Below are 18,702 nucleotides of genomic sequence, written 5' to 3' on the forward strand. Positions count from 1 at the left end.
GCCTATAGGGTCTAATCAGGACTGTCTGGATTCTCTTTCTCTGTGGTCTAGTTAAGACCATCTCACCAGGTGAAGGTGATAAAAGAACAGTCAACTGAGTTCATGCCAATGACTGCCCCTGCTCCCCTTACTAGGGAACCCACATGGAGACTGAGTTGCCCATGGGCTACATCTGAGCAGGGTGTCTAGGTCCTCTCCATACATGGTCCTAGGCTGATTCATCAGTCTCTGCAGGACCCCTGGACCCAGAATTTTTTTTCCTCTATTGGTCTCCTTGTGGAGTTCCTGTCTCCTTCTCCTCCAGGTCTTTCTATCTGCCCCTTCTTCCATAAGATTCCCTGCACTCTGTCCAAACTTTGGCAATGACTCTCAGCATCTGCTCTGATACACTGCTGGGTACAGTCTTTCAGAGGCCCTCTGTGGAAGGCTCCTATCCTGTTCCCTGTCTTCTCCTACTTCTGATTAAAAGTAAGGTTAAAAATAAAGTTTACAGTTCCTCTATTGAACTGTTTTTCTTTTACTCTAACTTCAGTAAGGTATCTGCAAATTTATCTTCTAACTTTTTTGTAGAGTTTTAATGTTTTTTTTCAAATTTTGTGTTTAATCTTCCATTGCAATTAATAAGTACTTTGTGCTTTAGGGACTTTCTGGGAGCCCTATACCTTAAAATAAAGAGATAAGGACAGATTATTTTCAGAAATGTACACTTCTGAAATGCAAGGTGATATTGCTATTGGAGCCATGACTAGGATTCTCTCAATGGGTTTTAGATTCATGTTCTTAGTATTTTATTTTTAGAGCCAGTGCTATTGATATGAAGTATTTCATCAGCTATTACTACGTGCATAATCTACTATACCTGCAGAAACTCACAGTACGTAAGACAGTGATGAATTAATATTTTATTTTTACTTAAAGTTAGTGAAAACTTCTAATAGTGAAGACATGGGGAACAATCTACTATCCTATTCCTTCTATGGAGCTTCTAGCATGCCAGCCTGCTAACAGCAGGAGGGAAGTCTGACGAGATGATGGGTTTTTAAAGGACCTTTCCTGTAATATTTGATAAATTGCTCTGAGGAAGAATTTTTGTCATCAAAATATCTTCTTGAGATTTCAGAAGAAACTACTTATATGTTGTTAAGTACAGAGGACCTTCATGTTACTGATTACTAAAATGAGCTTTGCCTCTAGATGTCTAGCCAACTATTACTTATGATACAATTTTGACATTTTAGATTTGTTTTCCTTGTTATGTCACATTAAGTTACCTCCTTGATTCACGAAAACATTCCATGTCCTTCAGTGCATTTCTGCAGCTGAAACCCTTTGTATATTGCTTTTAGCCTATGATAATGTTTAGTTTCTACATTAGGTACAAGATATTAGTGACAATGACTGATAACAAACTAAAACAAGTATAGCTCTACACTGTGATAAAAGCCATGTGACTGTGGTCTCACTAATGAAAATCAAGGCAAATGTTTCTATTCTTTCTATTCCCAGACTACAGCTGATTACTGGTAACTAAAACTGTAAACAGCAAAAGCACAGATATGAGAGAGTTACTCTACTTGTAAGAAGTCTGGGAAGAAAACTTGGCACACTCTTCATGTGATTTTTTAGTTAAATGCATATGCTACTTTAATGTAAAATACTATGTTTAGATTAGTGTCTATTGTTTATTAACTTATTCATTTAACATGTGTGCATGGAACACCTCTCGTGCCAGAATTCTGTGCCATATAACAATTGCAGCTTTCTTAAGGAATTTTCAGGTACTTAAATGTCTCTGAGGTTAAGTTAGCCATAAGGGGGGGGGGGATATTTTACAAAGCTATAGAGAATTATATGGAAATACTGATTGGGGGTGCTACAAGTACTCATTAACCATCAGTATACCCCCATCTGTTATAATGCCTGCCTTTTCCACCTGTGTTTGGGTTACGATGGACATTACTCAGTTATGACCAAATGTTTGTGTAAACAATAAATGATTGAATGTTTAAAATACACTTTGTGAAATTTAAATAAATTGCATGGATAATAAATGTGCACTTTAAAATTTAAGACTAAAATTAGTTTTAGAAGAGGATGACTACATTTGAAGTGTCTTTAAACAGACCAAAAATGTTCAATTATATAGTAAATTCCGTTATCTTTTTTTTCGGTTTGTTTATTAAAACAGACTCTCTTTAGTCTAGGCTAAGTACCTTAGGTTACTAACTTTGAACTCAAAGCAATCCTCTTCCCTTAGCCTCCTCATTGCTGGAATTATAGATAAAAGCCACCAAGCCTGGCTTCTATTATCTATCATAGACATTAATTTAAAAAGCCAGTCGGCACTGAGGTAAACACTTGCTTGGGACAGTGCTAGCAGAGCCTAGCACTATGTCTTGCAAAGCCAATGGTTAAATCCCCAGCACTGAGAAAATGTACTCAAGTGAGTTTCTTCAGAGCCTTTTAACATTTTCAGTGTTATGATGATTACCTAGTATGCACGGGTCCCTGGGTTCAGCTCTGGCACTCAAAACCAAAGGTTATAATAATAAACTATAGGCCAGTATTTGGTTTACACCTTTAGACCTAGAATTCAGGAGGGAGAGATAGGAGTATCACCAAATTTTTAGGTCAGCCTCCTCTACATAGTAAGTTGTAAGCTAGCCAAGGGTACATACTGGTACACCATCTCAATAAAAAAAGAAGATAAACAAGGAATAAACTAATAAGCACCTTGAGATTTAATTTAGTGGCCTGCTATTATACAGTATTTTTCTCTTCCTTCTGTAAAATTGAGAGGTTTGGTTAAATACGAGAAAGTCTTCACTATATTATGTCATTTGGTTAAATAGTGTAACTGGCTCTCTTTGTAGCATTTGTTCAAAATGTGTTAGTTTGTATTTGCTTTTCTATGTATTGCCACTACTATATAAGTTCAAGTTTCCTCAGTATATAGACCATGTTATCTCTACTACTGTCTATATGTTTGGTATATAGTTTTCAGTAATATTTGTGATATGAACAAATAAGTACATAAGAGAAATACATATTTTCGATACATATATGTATCATATAGAAATCATCAACTGTATAATAACATACATCTGAACTAAAAGTTTAGAATATATTTTCACATTACTTAATTGAAATACTTATAGAAATTTAATGTTCTAAGAGTATTCATTTTTAAGACCCATTTATATTTATGAAATTATTCATAGGCATTCAAGATAAAAAGACAGGGCACTATTCTGTAGATTGATGACCATCCTGGAAGGATACTTATTTTCCTAAAAATGGCAGAGTTTGGAAACCAGCTCTCTAAATTTGCACCTAAAAAAATCTGAGGCCAAGTGACAAAATAACTTGCCAACAGATCATGTAAAATTATTGAGCAACAGCCAGGCATGATGATACACTCCTTTAACCCTAGCACCCAAGAGGTGGATTTCTGGGAGTTTCATTTCATGTCATAGCAAGTTCAACACCAACCAGGCTAAATTAATGAAACCCTATGTCAAAAAGTGTTGAAAAACTGGATATTTGTAAACTAATTAAGTTTAATGTGAAATGGAGAAAAATTACCTTCACATATATTAAATAGATGGAACATAGAAAGGAGTTTGGATTGAAGAAGATCTGGAGCAAAGAACTGGATACTTGGATACAAAACTTATCCATTGATGCAGAGACCCTGGAAGAACACTATTTGCTGGCTTATTTCCCATGTTGCTCAGTTTGCTTTCTTACACCATCTAGCACCACCTGACCAGGGGTGGCACTGCCCATAGTGTTCTGGACTCTGCAATATGACAGTAATTATTAATCAAGAAAATATTCCACATATTTGCCCACAGGCCAGTCTGATGGATGCAATTTCTTAATGGAGGTTTCTTCTTCCAAGGTGACTCTAGTTTGTGTTAAATTTGCAAAAACATAAACAGTCCTTCCACTATAAGGAATAATATTTGGGAACAATAGCAAATAAATAAATAAACAAATAAATAAAAGATTCCATATTCTTCCAAAACTTAGAAAACAGAAGAAATTTAGAGCTTAGCGTATTTGATGTTCTTGAAATGTTTATGAAAAGACTAAATAAAAACTTAAGGTACTCAATGGACTAGATAAGGGTTACCTTTTTCCTCAGTTGAGCTATTCTATACCTTCCAGGGGCCCTCTTCTCAGCTCTCCGGATGTCCCTTCACTCAGTTAAGTAGCCTTCACAGTTGCTACAGCAAAATGACAATAAATGGGTTGTTGTAAGGAGGTGAAAAGACTCTCCTAGTTTTGAGAGCTATAAAGTCCAAGATCAAGGTCCTAGTATACTTACTGTCTGGCTAGGGCCCATTCTAAACAGTTTTTCATGTTGGAAAGTATGACATCCTTTTGTTTTTCCTTTTAAAAGACAGTAAATCAATTCTTGAGAGACTCGCCCTTATGACCTGGTCACTGCTCAAGGGCCCATCTTCTTTTTTTTTTTTTTTTTTTTAATTAATTACAGTTTATTCAGTTTGTATCCCAGCTGTAACTCCCTCCCTCTTCCCCTCCCAATCCAACCTTCCTTCCCTCATCTCCTCCTATGGTCCACTCCAAGTCCTCTGATAGGGGAGGTCCTCCTCCCCTTCCCTCTGACCCTAGCTTATCAGGTCTCATTAGAACTGGCTGCATTGTCCTCCTCTGTGGACTGGCGAGGCTGCTCCCCCATCAGAGGGAGGCAGTCAAAGAGTTAGCCACTGAGTTCGTGTCAGAGATAGTACCTGCTACCCTTAGTAGGAAACCCACTTGTATACTGATCTGCCATGGGTACATCTGAGCAGAGGTTCTAGGGTCCATACCTTCTTAATACTGTCACCTTAGAGGTTAAATGCTAATCATAACAACAGTGTTAGAAAACATTAATATTCCTGTCATAGCAGCTTCTAAGACACCTGCATTTTTCTCTGAATCTATAAAATGTAATAACATCTTCAGCATTATATTTACATTTTGAATGGCTTCCTATTGCCTTTCAGGCTGTGCACATTGAAGACAGTCTATGTAATTGAGGCTGCCTGGGAATTCATTGTAGGTATATTCTGCCATTCCAGGCTCTGCTTTTTAGTTTTGAGGAGCATCTAAAAATGGAATAGCTTTTAACTTTAAAATATAATAAAATCTCAAATACTTCCCAATATTCATATCATTGTACATTACAGACTTACCACTTCCAAGAAGAGCACAAAACATGGAAAATGATTAGAAACATGGTTTCTTTTTTCTTATCTTTTTTCTTCTCTTTCTTTTAAGTTTTATGATATAAATAACAAAAGCATCCTAAAGAGAATATATCTTCCTCCTTTGCCTTTGCCTTCATTTGCACAAAATCATTAGCTTAGGATTGTTGTAGAAGAAAGGGGTCTGCATTACATTTTCATAAGCAGCAGTATTCACAGCTAGGAAATAATGTAAAAAACAGGAAAATGAAAATGAGCTCTTGTGAAAAGGTCAAGTAATTTTTTTTTCATGAATTTTATTTTATTTTATTCTTTAGAGGCAACTCTGAAAGGCTCCACTCAACAGGGGATGCTGAGACAGCCATACTTTGGGCAGAGCACAGAGAGCCTTATGGAAGAACAGTTGTGGGGAAGAAGGACAGAGAGGGGACAGGAGCCCCACTAGGAGACCAACAAAGCTAAAATACCCGAGTGTAGGGGTCCTGCAGAGATTAATACACCAACCAAGGACTATATATGCATGGAGAGGACCTAGACCCCCTGATCAGATGTAGCACATGGGCAGCTCATTCTCCATGGGGGTTTCCTAGTAAAAGGAGGAGGGGCTGTCTCTGACATGAACTCTATTGTCTGCTCTTTGATCACATCCTCCTGGCAATGCAGTCTTGCCAGGCCACAGAGCAAGAGTATCCAGGCAGTCCTGATAAGAGTTGATAAGCAATGGGCAGATGGCAGAGAGAACTCCCCCTTTTGGTGGACTAGGTGAAGAAGATAAGGTGGAAGAGGGAAAGAATGTGGAAGTGGGAGGAGTTGAGAGAAGGGTCTTTAATGGATATATATATATATATATATATATATATATATATATATATATAATTGTAAAAAAGAAGACGAAATTACCACTCTACATGGATTTATTTATATAAATTAACTTCCTAGTTAATGCCCTCTAAATAATAAGTAAACAAAAGGAATCCTAGAAGTTCTATTTGTATCAACTAGCAAGTAAGTAAAAAGATCTTTATGTGACTATTTGATAGATTTTATCAAATCCTTCACAAGTTCCTGGTGGGCCTTAATCGTATAAAAGGCTTCTACTAAGGTTTACCTTCCAAAAAGTTCTTTAGATTTGCTGAAGTCTATCGATTCATTTGCAATGAGGCAATATTAAGGGAAATGGAAACTACTTTTTAAACTAGTATTTCTCCTTTGTTCGAAAGCTAGCCAATTTAGGAGAAGTAGTATTACATTTATAAGTATTTCTCTATTGGATTACTTTTCCTCTAAGATAATATTTTTGTTTTAGATTTCATGTTTAGTACACACTACTAAATATATCCAAATTTCTATATTTCCTGAATTTTCTTCCACACTTCCTCCCAGCAAATGCAAATAACAATAGTTGTATTTTGCCAGCCATCTTTTTTCTTACAAAAAAAATCTTACCAAGTATAAAGCTTAACATTAATAATATTTTATTGATATTTTTCTATTCATGTATTAATTTAATCTCTTTACTCCGATCCCAACCTCCTTCCTTGTCTCCTCCTAGTCCCACCCTCATACCTCTTTCCCTAGTACCCCAAGGAGGGGAGGCCCTCAAGGGGTATCAGCCTACCCAGGTACCTCAAGTCACATTTTTAATACATTTTATTTACATTTTTAATTTTTATTTACATTGGAAAGTATTTACAGTGGCTTTGTACTTATGTAGGTTTTATTGTACAGAGTAAATTCTAGTTAATATATGAAGAAAGGGGCTGAGACGATAGCTCTATCAGTGTAAAATTCTGTGTAAACAAAAGGACTTAAATTCCATCCCCAGATAACATAAAAACAAGCAAGCAAACAGTAAGTATGTATATGTCTAAGAGAGGTACTATTCATAGCCAATATTTCAGTAGAGATGGGGGAGATGAGGCTTGGAAACTATCTCTGAACAGAAAAAATTATAGTTAGTGAATTAACAACAATAACAAAAAGGACGAGGTTGGGAGGACAGATGTGTTGGGAGGGTTACAAGGAATTTGGAGGTATAAATGGATATGATTATATTTGTGCATGTATGAAATGCTTAAAGAACAAAAATAAAATAAAAAACGAGATTTTAAAAATTCAGCCACACACCTGTAATTCCAGAACAGGGAAAAGGGAATCAGGCCAGTCCCTGAGGCTTACATGCCAGCCAGACTAGACTTGCCCACATTGGTAAACAATTTGCTGTTGAATATTAATATTTACTTTAATTTGTCTTTTAGTTAAACCATAGTTGTTCCCAAACCAGGTGTATACACAAATAACCACACAGAGACTAGGGTTTACTAAATTAACCTAGAGCACAATGCTGGGCAATGATTACTCCATCCTAAACCTCCAAGCCCACATAGCTTCCTCCCATTCTGAATTTCCAACATTATACTTTTTTAAAAAATATTTTTTATATTAATTACAGTTTATTTACATTGTATCCCAGCTGTAGCATCCTCTCTCATTCCCTCCTAATTCCACCCTCCCTCATCTCCTCCCATGCCCTTTTCCAAGTCCACTGACACAGGAGGTCCTCCTCCCCTTTCATCTGACCTTAGCTTATCAGGTCTCATCAAGACTGGCTGCAATGTCCTCCTCTGTGGCCTACATAGGTTGCTCTTCCCACAGGAGGTGGGGAGGTCAAAGAGCCAGCCACTGAGTTCATGTCAGAGACAGTTCCTGTTCCCCTTACTAGGGAAACCACCTGGATACTGAGCTGTCACAGGCTATGTCCAAGCAGGGATTCTAACTTATATCCATGCATGGTCCTTGGTTGGAGAATCAGTTTCAGAAAAGACCCTTGTGCCCAGATACATTTGATCCTCGTGGAGCTCTTGCCCTCTTCAGGTCTTACTAAATCCCCCTCCTTTCATTTGATTCCCTGCACTCTGCTCAAGCTTTGGTTATGAGTCTCAGCATATGGTTTGATACACTGCTATGTAGAGTCTTTGAGAGGCCCTCTGTGGTAGGCTCCTGTCCTGTTTCTTGTTTTCTCCTACTTCCAATTTCCATCCCATTTGTCTTTCTAAGTGAGGATTGATCATCTTACCCCAGGTCCTACTACTTCTTTTGTATCTTCTTTAAGTGTACAAATTTTAGTATGTTTATCCTATCTTATAGATTTAGTATCCACTTATAAGTGTGTATATATACCTTGTGTGTCTTTCTGCTTCTGGGATATCTCACTGAGGATGATCTTTTCTAGATCCCACCATTTGCTTGCAAATCTCATGATTTCCTTGTTTTTTAATTGCTTAGTCGTATTCCATTGTGTAAATGTACCATAATTTCTGTATCCATTCCTCCATTGAGGGACATCTGGGTTCTTTCCAGGTTCTGGATATTATGAATAAAGCTGCTATAAACATGGTTGAACAAATATTTTTGTTGTGTACTTGAGCAACTTTTGGATATATGTCTAGGAGTGGTATAGCTGGATCTTTTTTTAATTAATTTCATTTTTTATATTAGTACATTTTATTTACTTTGTATCCCAGCTCTAGGCCCCTCCTTCATTCCCTCCTAATCCCACCCTCCCTCCCTCATCTCCTCCCATGCCTCTCTCTAAGTCCACTGATAGGGGAGGTCCTCCTCCCCTTCCATCTGACCCCAGATTATCAGGTCTCTTCAGGACTGGCAAGAAACAGGACAGGAGCCTCCCTCAGAGGGCCTCTGAAAGACTCTACCTAGCAGTGTATCAAAGCTGATGCTGAGACCCATAACCAAACCTTGGGCAGAGTGCAGGGAATCATGAAAGAAGGGGGAGTTAGTAAGACCTGGAGAGGACAGGAGTACCACAAGGACCAAATATATCTGAGCACAAGGGTCTTTTTTGCGACTGTTTCTCCAACCAAGGACCATGCATGGATATAGCTGGATCTTGAGGTAGCACTATTCCTAATTGTCTTAGAAAGCACCAGATAGATTTCCAGAGTGGTTGTACAAGTTTACATTCCCACCAGCAGTGGAGGAGGATTCCCCTTTCTCCACAGCCTCTCCAGCATGTGTTGTCACTTGAGTTTTTGATCTGAGCCATTCTCATGGGTGTAAGGTGAAATCTCAGGGTTATTTCAACCCTGATGGTTAAGGACATTGAGCATCTCTTTAAGTGTTTTTTTCTGCCATTCTATATTCCTCTACAGAAAATTCTGTTTAGATCCGTACTCCATTTTTTTTTAGTGCTCATTAATTTTTTTTAATTATAGGAAATTTGAAGTTTTTGAATGGTACAGGGTTCCCCTTTCTCTTTTGTTCTGTTATTTAGAATTTAATTATCACTCATCACCAAGAAGGAACTGGATAGGTAGAGGTGAAGGGCCTGTACTCAACCATGGATAATTCTGATCTGTGGCAATCTGAATAAATTACTTAGGGAGGTTAAAAGAAGTCGTTTATTAGTTTGAATCCTGAAGTAAGTTTCAAAAGCTTGGTTATGAGTACCCCATTTATTAATTGGATTGCTTGATTTATTGCCTTTTAACTTCTTTAGTTCTTTTTATATTCTGGATATCAGCCCTCTGTCAGATATAGGGTTGGTGAAGATCCTTTCCCAGTCTGTAGGCTGTCGTTTTGTTCAGACAACAGTGTCCTTTGCTTTACAGAAGCTTTTTCATTTCATGAGGTCCTGTTTATTGATTGTTGCTCTTAGAGCCTGTGCTGTTGGTGTGCTGCTCAGGAAGTAAGAAATTATGGAAACGACACCCTTTACAATAATAACATAATAACATAAAGTACACAATGGTGATTCTAACTAAGCAAGTGAAAGACCTGTTTGAAAAAAACTGTTAAGAAAGAAAAACCTGTTTGAAAAAAGTCTGTGAAGAAAGAAATTTAAGAAGTTATCAGAAGATGGAAAGATCTCCCATGCTCATGGATTGGTAGGATTAACATAGTGAAAAAGGCCATGATAGACTAGGACCAGAAGGAAGGGGAGGACGACCTCCCTCCATCAGTAGACTTGGGGAAGGACATGGGTGGAGAAAGGAGAGGGCAGGTGGGATTGGGAGAGGGGGAGGGAGGGAGCTACAGTAGGGATACAAAGTGAATAAACTGTAATTAATAAAAAAAAATCTTGGGAAAAAAGTTTATTTTTTGACAGTAGGATTATTGAAATGAGGAAGTCATCCAATTGTGTGTTCAAAGTTGTTCATAATGTCCCCTTATTATTTATGTTGTGTCTATAAACCCTACAATGATATACTCTGATTTACTTCTGATTAATGAGGGCCATCTCTTACTTTGCTAGTCTTTCTAGATATCAATGTCACTGATCATTTCAACTGAATAATGGATACAGAAGTTGTGGTACATTTATATAATTTAATACTACTCAACTATTAAAAGCAAGGAAATAATGAAATTTGCAGGCAAATGGTGGGAACTAGAAAAGATCTGGGTTGCTAAGTGAGGTAACCCAGAAGCAGAAAGACACACATGGTATAAACTGACTTATAAGTGGATATTAGCCATATAATATAAGATAAACATACTAAAATCCATAGTCCTAAAGAATCTAAACAACAAGAAGAAGGAAGAGGCTGAAACCTCACACAGAAGAGCAAACAGGATAGACATCGAAGTAAAAAAAGACAAAGAACAGGACAATAGCCTTCCACAGGGGGCCTCTGAAGGACCTTATCCATCAGGGTATCAAAGGAGATACTGAGACTTATAGCCAAACTTTGTGCAGAGAGCACGAAAGTTTAGGGAAGAAGAGGGAGATAGAAAGATCTCTAATTCTTACATTTGTTCAGCTCCTTCTCCCGAAATATTCCCTGCACCTTGGAGGGAGGCGTATAATATAGATGTCTATTTGTTACTTTATACAAGGTAGATCCTTATTCTCTGAACTTTGACTATTTGCGAATTTTTGCATTAGCTCCTATTCACTGAACAGACACTTCTTTTATGAAATCTGAGAACTGTACTAATCTACAGGTAGAAAGATAGAAATTTGATTCTATATCCATTAAGCAAAATAAGAACAGTAGGTTCACCCATAGGACCCCATAGCTCCCCACTGATGTGTTTTTGATCAGATTTACAGGAGTAGGCACACATTGGTTTCCATGGAGCAGACCTTGAATCCAATCTGAAAATGGTTGATTATTCCTAAAACATCCATGCCACTATCTCGCTGGTAACAGATTATTTGGTCACACTGATCATTACTGTAGCTCACAACATTAGCAGCTGGATAAGACTGTTAATGAATTCTTAATCTCAACGACAAATATAAAAGCTTATGGTACCATGATAACTAGCCATCTAGGATTAGGCTTCTTACTCAATATCAATTTGATTTCTACAAGTCCTGTGACCAGGGACTTACCTGGTTTTACCATCAAGTTCTGATACAAAACCAAGAGAAATGACAGTAGCTTCCATTTTATGATGGTGTGTGACATACCTCTGACCAACAACTTAAAGGGAGGTATTTTAAATTTTTTAGAGATGATTTATATTTGTGCTGCAGAAAACCTAGCAGAAAACCTAGAAATTTAAGTTATACACTGGGATAAAAATATTTGTCAACCACATATCTGAAAAATAATTACTACACAGAGGACTTAAGGAAACCTCAAAACACTGTTTTGAGTATTAAGTTAAATACTTCAATTGGAAAGGAAACATTTCAAAGACAAATGGACTGAGAAAGAAATTAGGGAAACAACACCCTTTACAATAGCCACAAAACATATTAATTATCTTGGTGTAATTGTAACCGAGCAATTCAAAGACTTGTATGAAAAAAACTTCCAGTCTCTAAAGAAGAAAATAGAAGAAGATATTGGAAGATGGAAAGATCTCCCATGCTCATGGCTTGGCAGGATTAACATAGTAAAAATGGCCATCTTACCAGAAGCAATCTACAGATTCAATGCAATTCCCATCAAATTACCAACACTATTCTTTCCAGACCTTGAAAGAAAAATTCTTAACTTCAGATGGAATAACAAGAAACCCAGAATCACTAAAACATCCTCTTCAATAAAAGATCTTCTGGAGGTATCTCCATCCCTGATCTCAAGCTGTACTATAGAGCACAGTAATAAAAATTTCATGGTATTGGCATAGAAACTGGCTGGTGGATCAATGGAATCGAATAGAAGATCCAGAAATGAGTCCACACACTTATGGATACCTAATTTTTCACAAAGATGCCAAAACCATACAATGGAAAAAGATAGCATCTTCAACAAATGGTGCTGGTCTAACTGGATATCCACATGTAGAAAAATGCAAATAAATCCACACTTATCACTCTGCACAAAACTAAAGTCCAAGTGGATCAAAGACCTCAAAATGAACCAGTCACACAAAACCTGTTAAAAGAAAGAGTAGGGAAGAGCCTTGAACACACTGGCACAGGAGACCACTTCATGAACAAAACACCAACAGTACAGGCTCTAAGAGCAACAATCAATAAATAGGACCTCATGAAACTGAAAAGCTTCTGTAAAGAAAAGGACACTGTCATCAGAACAAAACAACAGGCTACAGACTGGGAAAGGATGTTCACCAACCCTATATCTGACAGAGAGCTAATATCCATAATATATAAAGAACTCAAGGATTTAAAAAGTAACAAATCAAATAATCCAATTAAAAACCGGGGTACATTGCTAAACAGAATTCTCAATAGAGGAATATCAAATGGCAGAGAAACACTTAAAGAAATGCTAAACATCCTTAGCTATCAGGGAAATGCAAATCAAAAGACCCTGAGATTTCACCTTACACCCATCAGAATGGCCAAGATCAAAAACTCAAGTGACAACACATGCTGGAGAGGATATGGAGAAAAGGGAACCCTCCTCCATTGCTGGTGGGAATGTAAACTTGTACAATTTTGGAAATCAATCTGGAGCTTTCTCAGACAACTGGGAATAGCGCTTCCTCAAGATCCAAGTATACCACTCCTAAGCATATATCCAAAATATGCTCAAGTACACAACAAGGACATTTACTCAACCATGTTTGTAGCAGCTTTATTTGTAATAGCCAAAACCTGGAAACAACCCAGATGCCCCTTAACAGAAGAATGGATACAGAAATTGTAGCACATTTACACAATGGAATAGTAGTCAGCAATTAAAAAACAAGGAAATCATGAAATTTGCAGGCAAATGGTGAGAACTAGAAAAGATCATCCTGAGTGAGGTATTCCACATGGTATATAGTCACTTATAAGTGGCTATTAAACATATAATAAAGGATAAACATATTAAAATCTGTACACCTAATGAAACTAATCGAGAAGGAGGACCCTGGGTAAGATACTCAATCCTCATTCAGAAAGACAAAGTTGATGGACATCAGAAGAGGGAGAAAACAGGGAATAGGACAGGAACCTACCTCAGAGGGCCCCTGAAAGACTCTACCCTGCAAGATATTAAAGCAGATGTTGAGACTCATAGCCAAACTTTAGGCAGAGTACAAGGTATATTATGAAAGAAGGGGGAGATAGAAAGACTTGGAGGGGACTGGAGCTCCATAAGGAAACCAAAAGAACCAAAAAATCTAGGCCCAGGGGTATTTTCTGAGACTGATACTCTAACCAAGGACCATTCGTGGATATAACCTAGAACCCCTGCACAGATTTAGCCCATGGCAGCTCAGTGTCCACGTGGGTCACTAGTAAGGGTAACAGGGCTGCCTCTGACATAAACTCAGTGACTGGCTCTTTGATCCCCTCTTCCTGAGGAGGGAGCAGCTTTACCAGGCCTCAGAGGAAGACAATTCCGCCAGTCTTGATGAGACATGATAGACTAGGGTCAGATAGACGGGGGAGGTCCCATCTGTGTATGGCGGGAGGGACATGGGGGGAGATGAGGGAGGGAAGGTTGGAGTGGGAGCAGATGAGGGAGGGGGCTACAGCTGAAATACAAAGTGAATAAACTTTAATTAATAAAATATAAATTAAAAAAAGAAAAGACATTTCACTAATGAGGCTATATGGGTAGCAAATAAACATTAAATGGCGTTTAACATCACTAATCATTAAGAAAACAAACAAACAAAAAAAGAACTCCATAAATTTCATTGATGGAGTGCTTTCTTAGCATGAGTGTAACCCTGGGGTCAGTACTCAACTTGGATATATATAATTAAATACTGGAAATATTTCACAAATATTGTTAAGAATATAAAAATAAAACTTATATCAACATAAAAGTTTTATAGGACTTTTCATAGAATCTTTACATGTAAACAGGCAAACCTGGGCAAAAGAATATGTCCAAAGTTTACATATATATCTGTCTTGCTAAGTAGCCCTGGCTGGTCTGGTACTCCCTGTTTATCCCAAGTTAGCATCAAAGTAACAGCAATCTTTATACCACAGTCTCCAACGTGCCACAACTGTAGGCATGCCACACTATACTTTGCTTACATTTTTTTTACACTGTGCTATAATTCGTAAGATGTAAGTCAAAAGAAACAAAGTAAATAATAGATAAAAATCTGCTCTGAAATTTGAAAATGTCTCTAACTCTACAGTTATTTTAAGATAAAAGATGTTAGAGTCAGCCATGGTTTTTCACACCCATAATTGTAGCAACGAGAGGATTAAGGGCAAGCCTGGATGGCAGGATGAGAGCCTGGTTCAAAATCAACAGAAGTTAATTCTAGGATGTAGTTCAGTTACAGCATGTATGGCTCTCCGGGCTTGATCCAGATATTGATTTTAAAACATCTTTAACTGATTCTCAGTATAATACAAACAAAAATTTAGACTATTAGAAACAAGTATTATGAGGCCAAGCATACACAAAGGGCACAATTTTACCTATGACGTGCAAAATTCAAAGTGGAATACAAACTATATTTATTATAGCCATAAGCCTCATTTCATTGAAAAAAGACCAACTCATTTTTTTTTCTGTTTAAGGATTCAGTGAATTGTTTTCTTTAGAAACAAAAATATAAAGAAGAACAAAGTAATCTTTAATAGCCTGCATGTCATTTGAAAGTCTAAATATGTAAATAAATACCCTCTTCTGCTAAAATATTTCTGCTTTTGCTTATTGCTGTAAAAGTTTTGTTGTTTCATGTGTTTATATGTGTTTTCTAATTATATTTTATGCCTTATTTGTTTGCTATTCTAATGCCCAGATTTTCTAAAATTGCTTATATTTCTCTTACAAAGACTTGGATTGGGAATCGAAGAAGAAAATACCGTTTAATGGGAATTGAAGTTCCACCTCCAAGAGGAGGCCCTGCTGATTTCTTTGAGCAGCCTGAGTCTGGTTCTTTGTCTGCACTCACACCAGGAGAGGAAGCTGGGCCTGAAGTAGGAGAGGATAATGACAGAAATGATGAAGTGTCCATCTGTTTGTCTGAAGCAAGCACTCAAGGTACTTTACTGTGCCTCCTAATAACAGCCTTTGGAAATTTGATGTAGTTTTTACTCGCTTTTCAGTGTATTGCACTTTAAGTCTAGAGTATTCAAAACGTATGACCAAGCATTTGAAAAGAAACATTTATTTTTTAATGCTTCTATGTAAAAAGTCTCCCATATCAATTCATCACAAAACATATGTCTATCACAGTACTGATGCCCTACTTTTAAAATGTTAGTTATTACAACAGTCTTTATACGAGAAACAGATCAATGATTATATTTGAGTGTTAGGAGAGAGCTTACAAATACTTTAACAAAAGAGAATATGGTATATTATAATGAAAATAGGCTTGTGATCTGATGTACTAGGTGGCACTCAAAGCTTTTTTGCTAGCAAATTGAACAGTTTCAGGCAAAGCATTTAACTCAGCTCATTAGACTCCTTTTGTCATCCTGTTAAACCGGCTCATCTTTATAATACCTCTTAGTGCATCACTGAGTGAGACTTCATGTTGTAGCATAGATTAGTACCATTTACTCCAGAAGAATATTTTATTTGATTTCAAGCACAGAAATAAATATTTCTAATGTAATTTTATTAAAATTTTTATTAATATGTATTTTACATATCATAAAAATATTCTTTCTAAATATGCAATCCAGTTATTTTTAGTAAAGTTTATAGTTTTGTACCACTAAAATTTAATTTCAGATTTTTTTTATTACCCCAGGAAACTTCCCCTGTTTAGTCAGTGTCTCTTGTGTCCTCAGCTTCAGGCACACTAACCTGCTTTCTGACTATGTAAGTGTGTCTTTTCTATGTACTTTATCTGAATCTGATAATAAAATCGATAGCCTTTTTGTATCTGTGCTTTAGAAATTAAGAACCATTCACTTGCACATTTGCTGTTTCTTTTTCTATTTTTCATTGCTATCAGTTCATAATATTGGCAAATTATTTTCTGTTTTACGTATCTATTTTGCATTTGTATATGTATATGATCTATGTAGGTGTGTGTTGCATGTGCGTAGGCACACATGAACCAAGAGATCACTTTTCCAGTTCTAACCAGTTTGTTCTGGGAATTCCCTGCCTCCATCTCATATACTGCGCTGGAATTGCTGGTGGGTGACCATACTCACTGCAATCTTTGTGCTTATATGGCAAGTATTTTATTCACTGAGACATCTCTCCAACTCCTTATTTATTTTTGTCTCTTAACTTTATGATTCATAGATAGACAGATATAGATATAGATATAGATATGCACATATTTGAAACAGCTGGCCTTGAATTCACTGTACTGCAAAGACTAGTCTTTATACTCCTGATTCCCCCATTCTTTAGCTCCCCATAGCTGGGATTGTTGCCTATTTAGACATGTCATCTTCAAAGGTGGCATTATTTGAGTGATATAAAATTTTATGTTAGGAGAATTACTGATTATATAAAATAATTTTTAATAATTAGGGCAATAATAAAATTTGGCCGTAGCCCCAATCACATAGAATACCTCAGAAGCTTCAACGTAGAGAGCATTATGGATCACTAGGAAACACTATCACCTCAGGCTGAAGTGTGATGTGAACAACTCCTGTTTTTTTGTTTGTTTGTTTGTTTTGTTTTATTAGGATAATAAACAAAGTATTCGTGGAATAGGTTTATCAAAGTGACATTATATAGGAAAACAAGATACGTTATTGAAATGATGACATTTGAATTTGATTATCTTGAATTAAAATGTCTCATTCCTTTTAAACCTTCTATTACCATCTCCTGTTTCAGATTTTTGGTAGTAGAATTTTTGTGTATAATTTTTGCATTACCAGACAGAGAAATATTTTCTTTTGTGGTTTCTGACTTTACAGTCCTAATTATAGTCTCTTCTTGCCCTACAGTTGTGAAAAGAAGCTCATATATATGACATCTTTATGGTCTCAGTTAATCAATTTTATATTAATTTCACTGAGAATTTAGTTTGCCTCAAGATGTATGAGGAAAGCACCTAACTTTACTTTTCCAAATAGTTAAGCAGTTGGTATCCATTATTTATTTCACAATTTATTCTTTAGTTCGTTGCAGCTTTTAAAAATAAAATATGTATTTGTGTGTATGCATATGCAGGTACACATATACAAATACACATGAGAAAATTATAGGCTTGAATTTATTCCATTTATTTGTTTTTAAACTGTGGCTTTATTAAATCTCTTGAAAACTGGCACAGTTTTTAGTTCAAGTCTCGACGAACTGTAAAATGTATGTACATGTGTATATAAATATATATTTATATAATATATATTTTCTCCGTTTTATCCTAAAATTTATTCAAAAATTTTATTCCCAGCACATTAAAAAGATAGACTATCATTAGGAAGATTACTTCAATTTGAAGTTAAGAGTTTTAGGTAATAGCAGGACGTACATACAGAACTGTTGGGTAATATTGGTCTGAAACTCAAAACAGCTTAAATCAGAAGAAGAAACATGATAATCTACCAAACTGAAACCAATTAATACCTACTTACAGAAGTAGAGTTTTAATTAAGAAAATTAAAATAAAAAACAAAACAAGACAATAGAGAAGGATTGTGTGTTGAAAAATATTTATATTCTGGGGCCCAGGAAAAAAAATAGCCACTGAAAGAACATTAAGGCACAACAGAACTGGATAGTATGCCATTACTAAAACCAGGGAAAGAAAAAGATTTCAGAATTAAGAGGGGTCATTATCTCAAAGATCTCATAAAAATTGAATCAGTCTTTAAGAGGTTCTTTGTGAAAGCAATTAATTGCATGCCCAGGAGGCAGGCAGACAAATTGTAATGGGTAGAATAATGAAAGGGGTAGAAAAGCTGTCACTTTTGAGAGGACAATGAATTTTAAGTCCAGGTGTTTGAAAGATTATCAAATGTGAATATCCTCTCTCTTCGTTTCTTTCTTTTCCCTCTCCTTTCTCCATTCTTTTGCCTCTTTTTCCCTCTTCCCTCTTTCTCACCTATGGTTGCAAATGATAACAATGCTTAGGAAAACTGATTCAGACATAAAAATCACCAAGAAAAAAAAAGTGTTTCATGATTTCTAAGGTCATTTGCTCTCATATAGTTGGTCCA

The 18,702-nt window shown here is 36.4% G+C and overlaps 1 protein-coding gene across 2 annotated transcripts in view; it reads left to right on the top strand.

Annotated features, from left to right (window-relative positions):
* Positions 1–18,702, top strand: part of Hdx (highly divergent homeobox) — a 170,565-nt gene that overhangs the window by 121,095 nt on the left and 30,768 nt on the right. For both annotated transcript variants that reach the window (XM_060374777.1, XM_060374776.1), the window contains one exon: positions 15,394–15,601. In XM_060374777.1, the coding sequence (XP_060230760.1) occupies positions 15,394–15,601 (208 nt within the window). The remainder of the gene's footprint in view (positions 1–15,393; positions 15,602–18,702) is intronic.

This window comes from Meriones unguiculatus, chromosome X, assembly GCF_030254825.1.
Source record: "Meriones unguiculatus strain TT.TT164.6M chromosome X, Bangor_MerUng_6.1, whole genome shotgun sequence".
Classification (NCBI taxonomy): Eukaryota; Metazoa; Chordata; class Mammalia; order Rodentia; family Muridae; genus Meriones; species Meriones unguiculatus.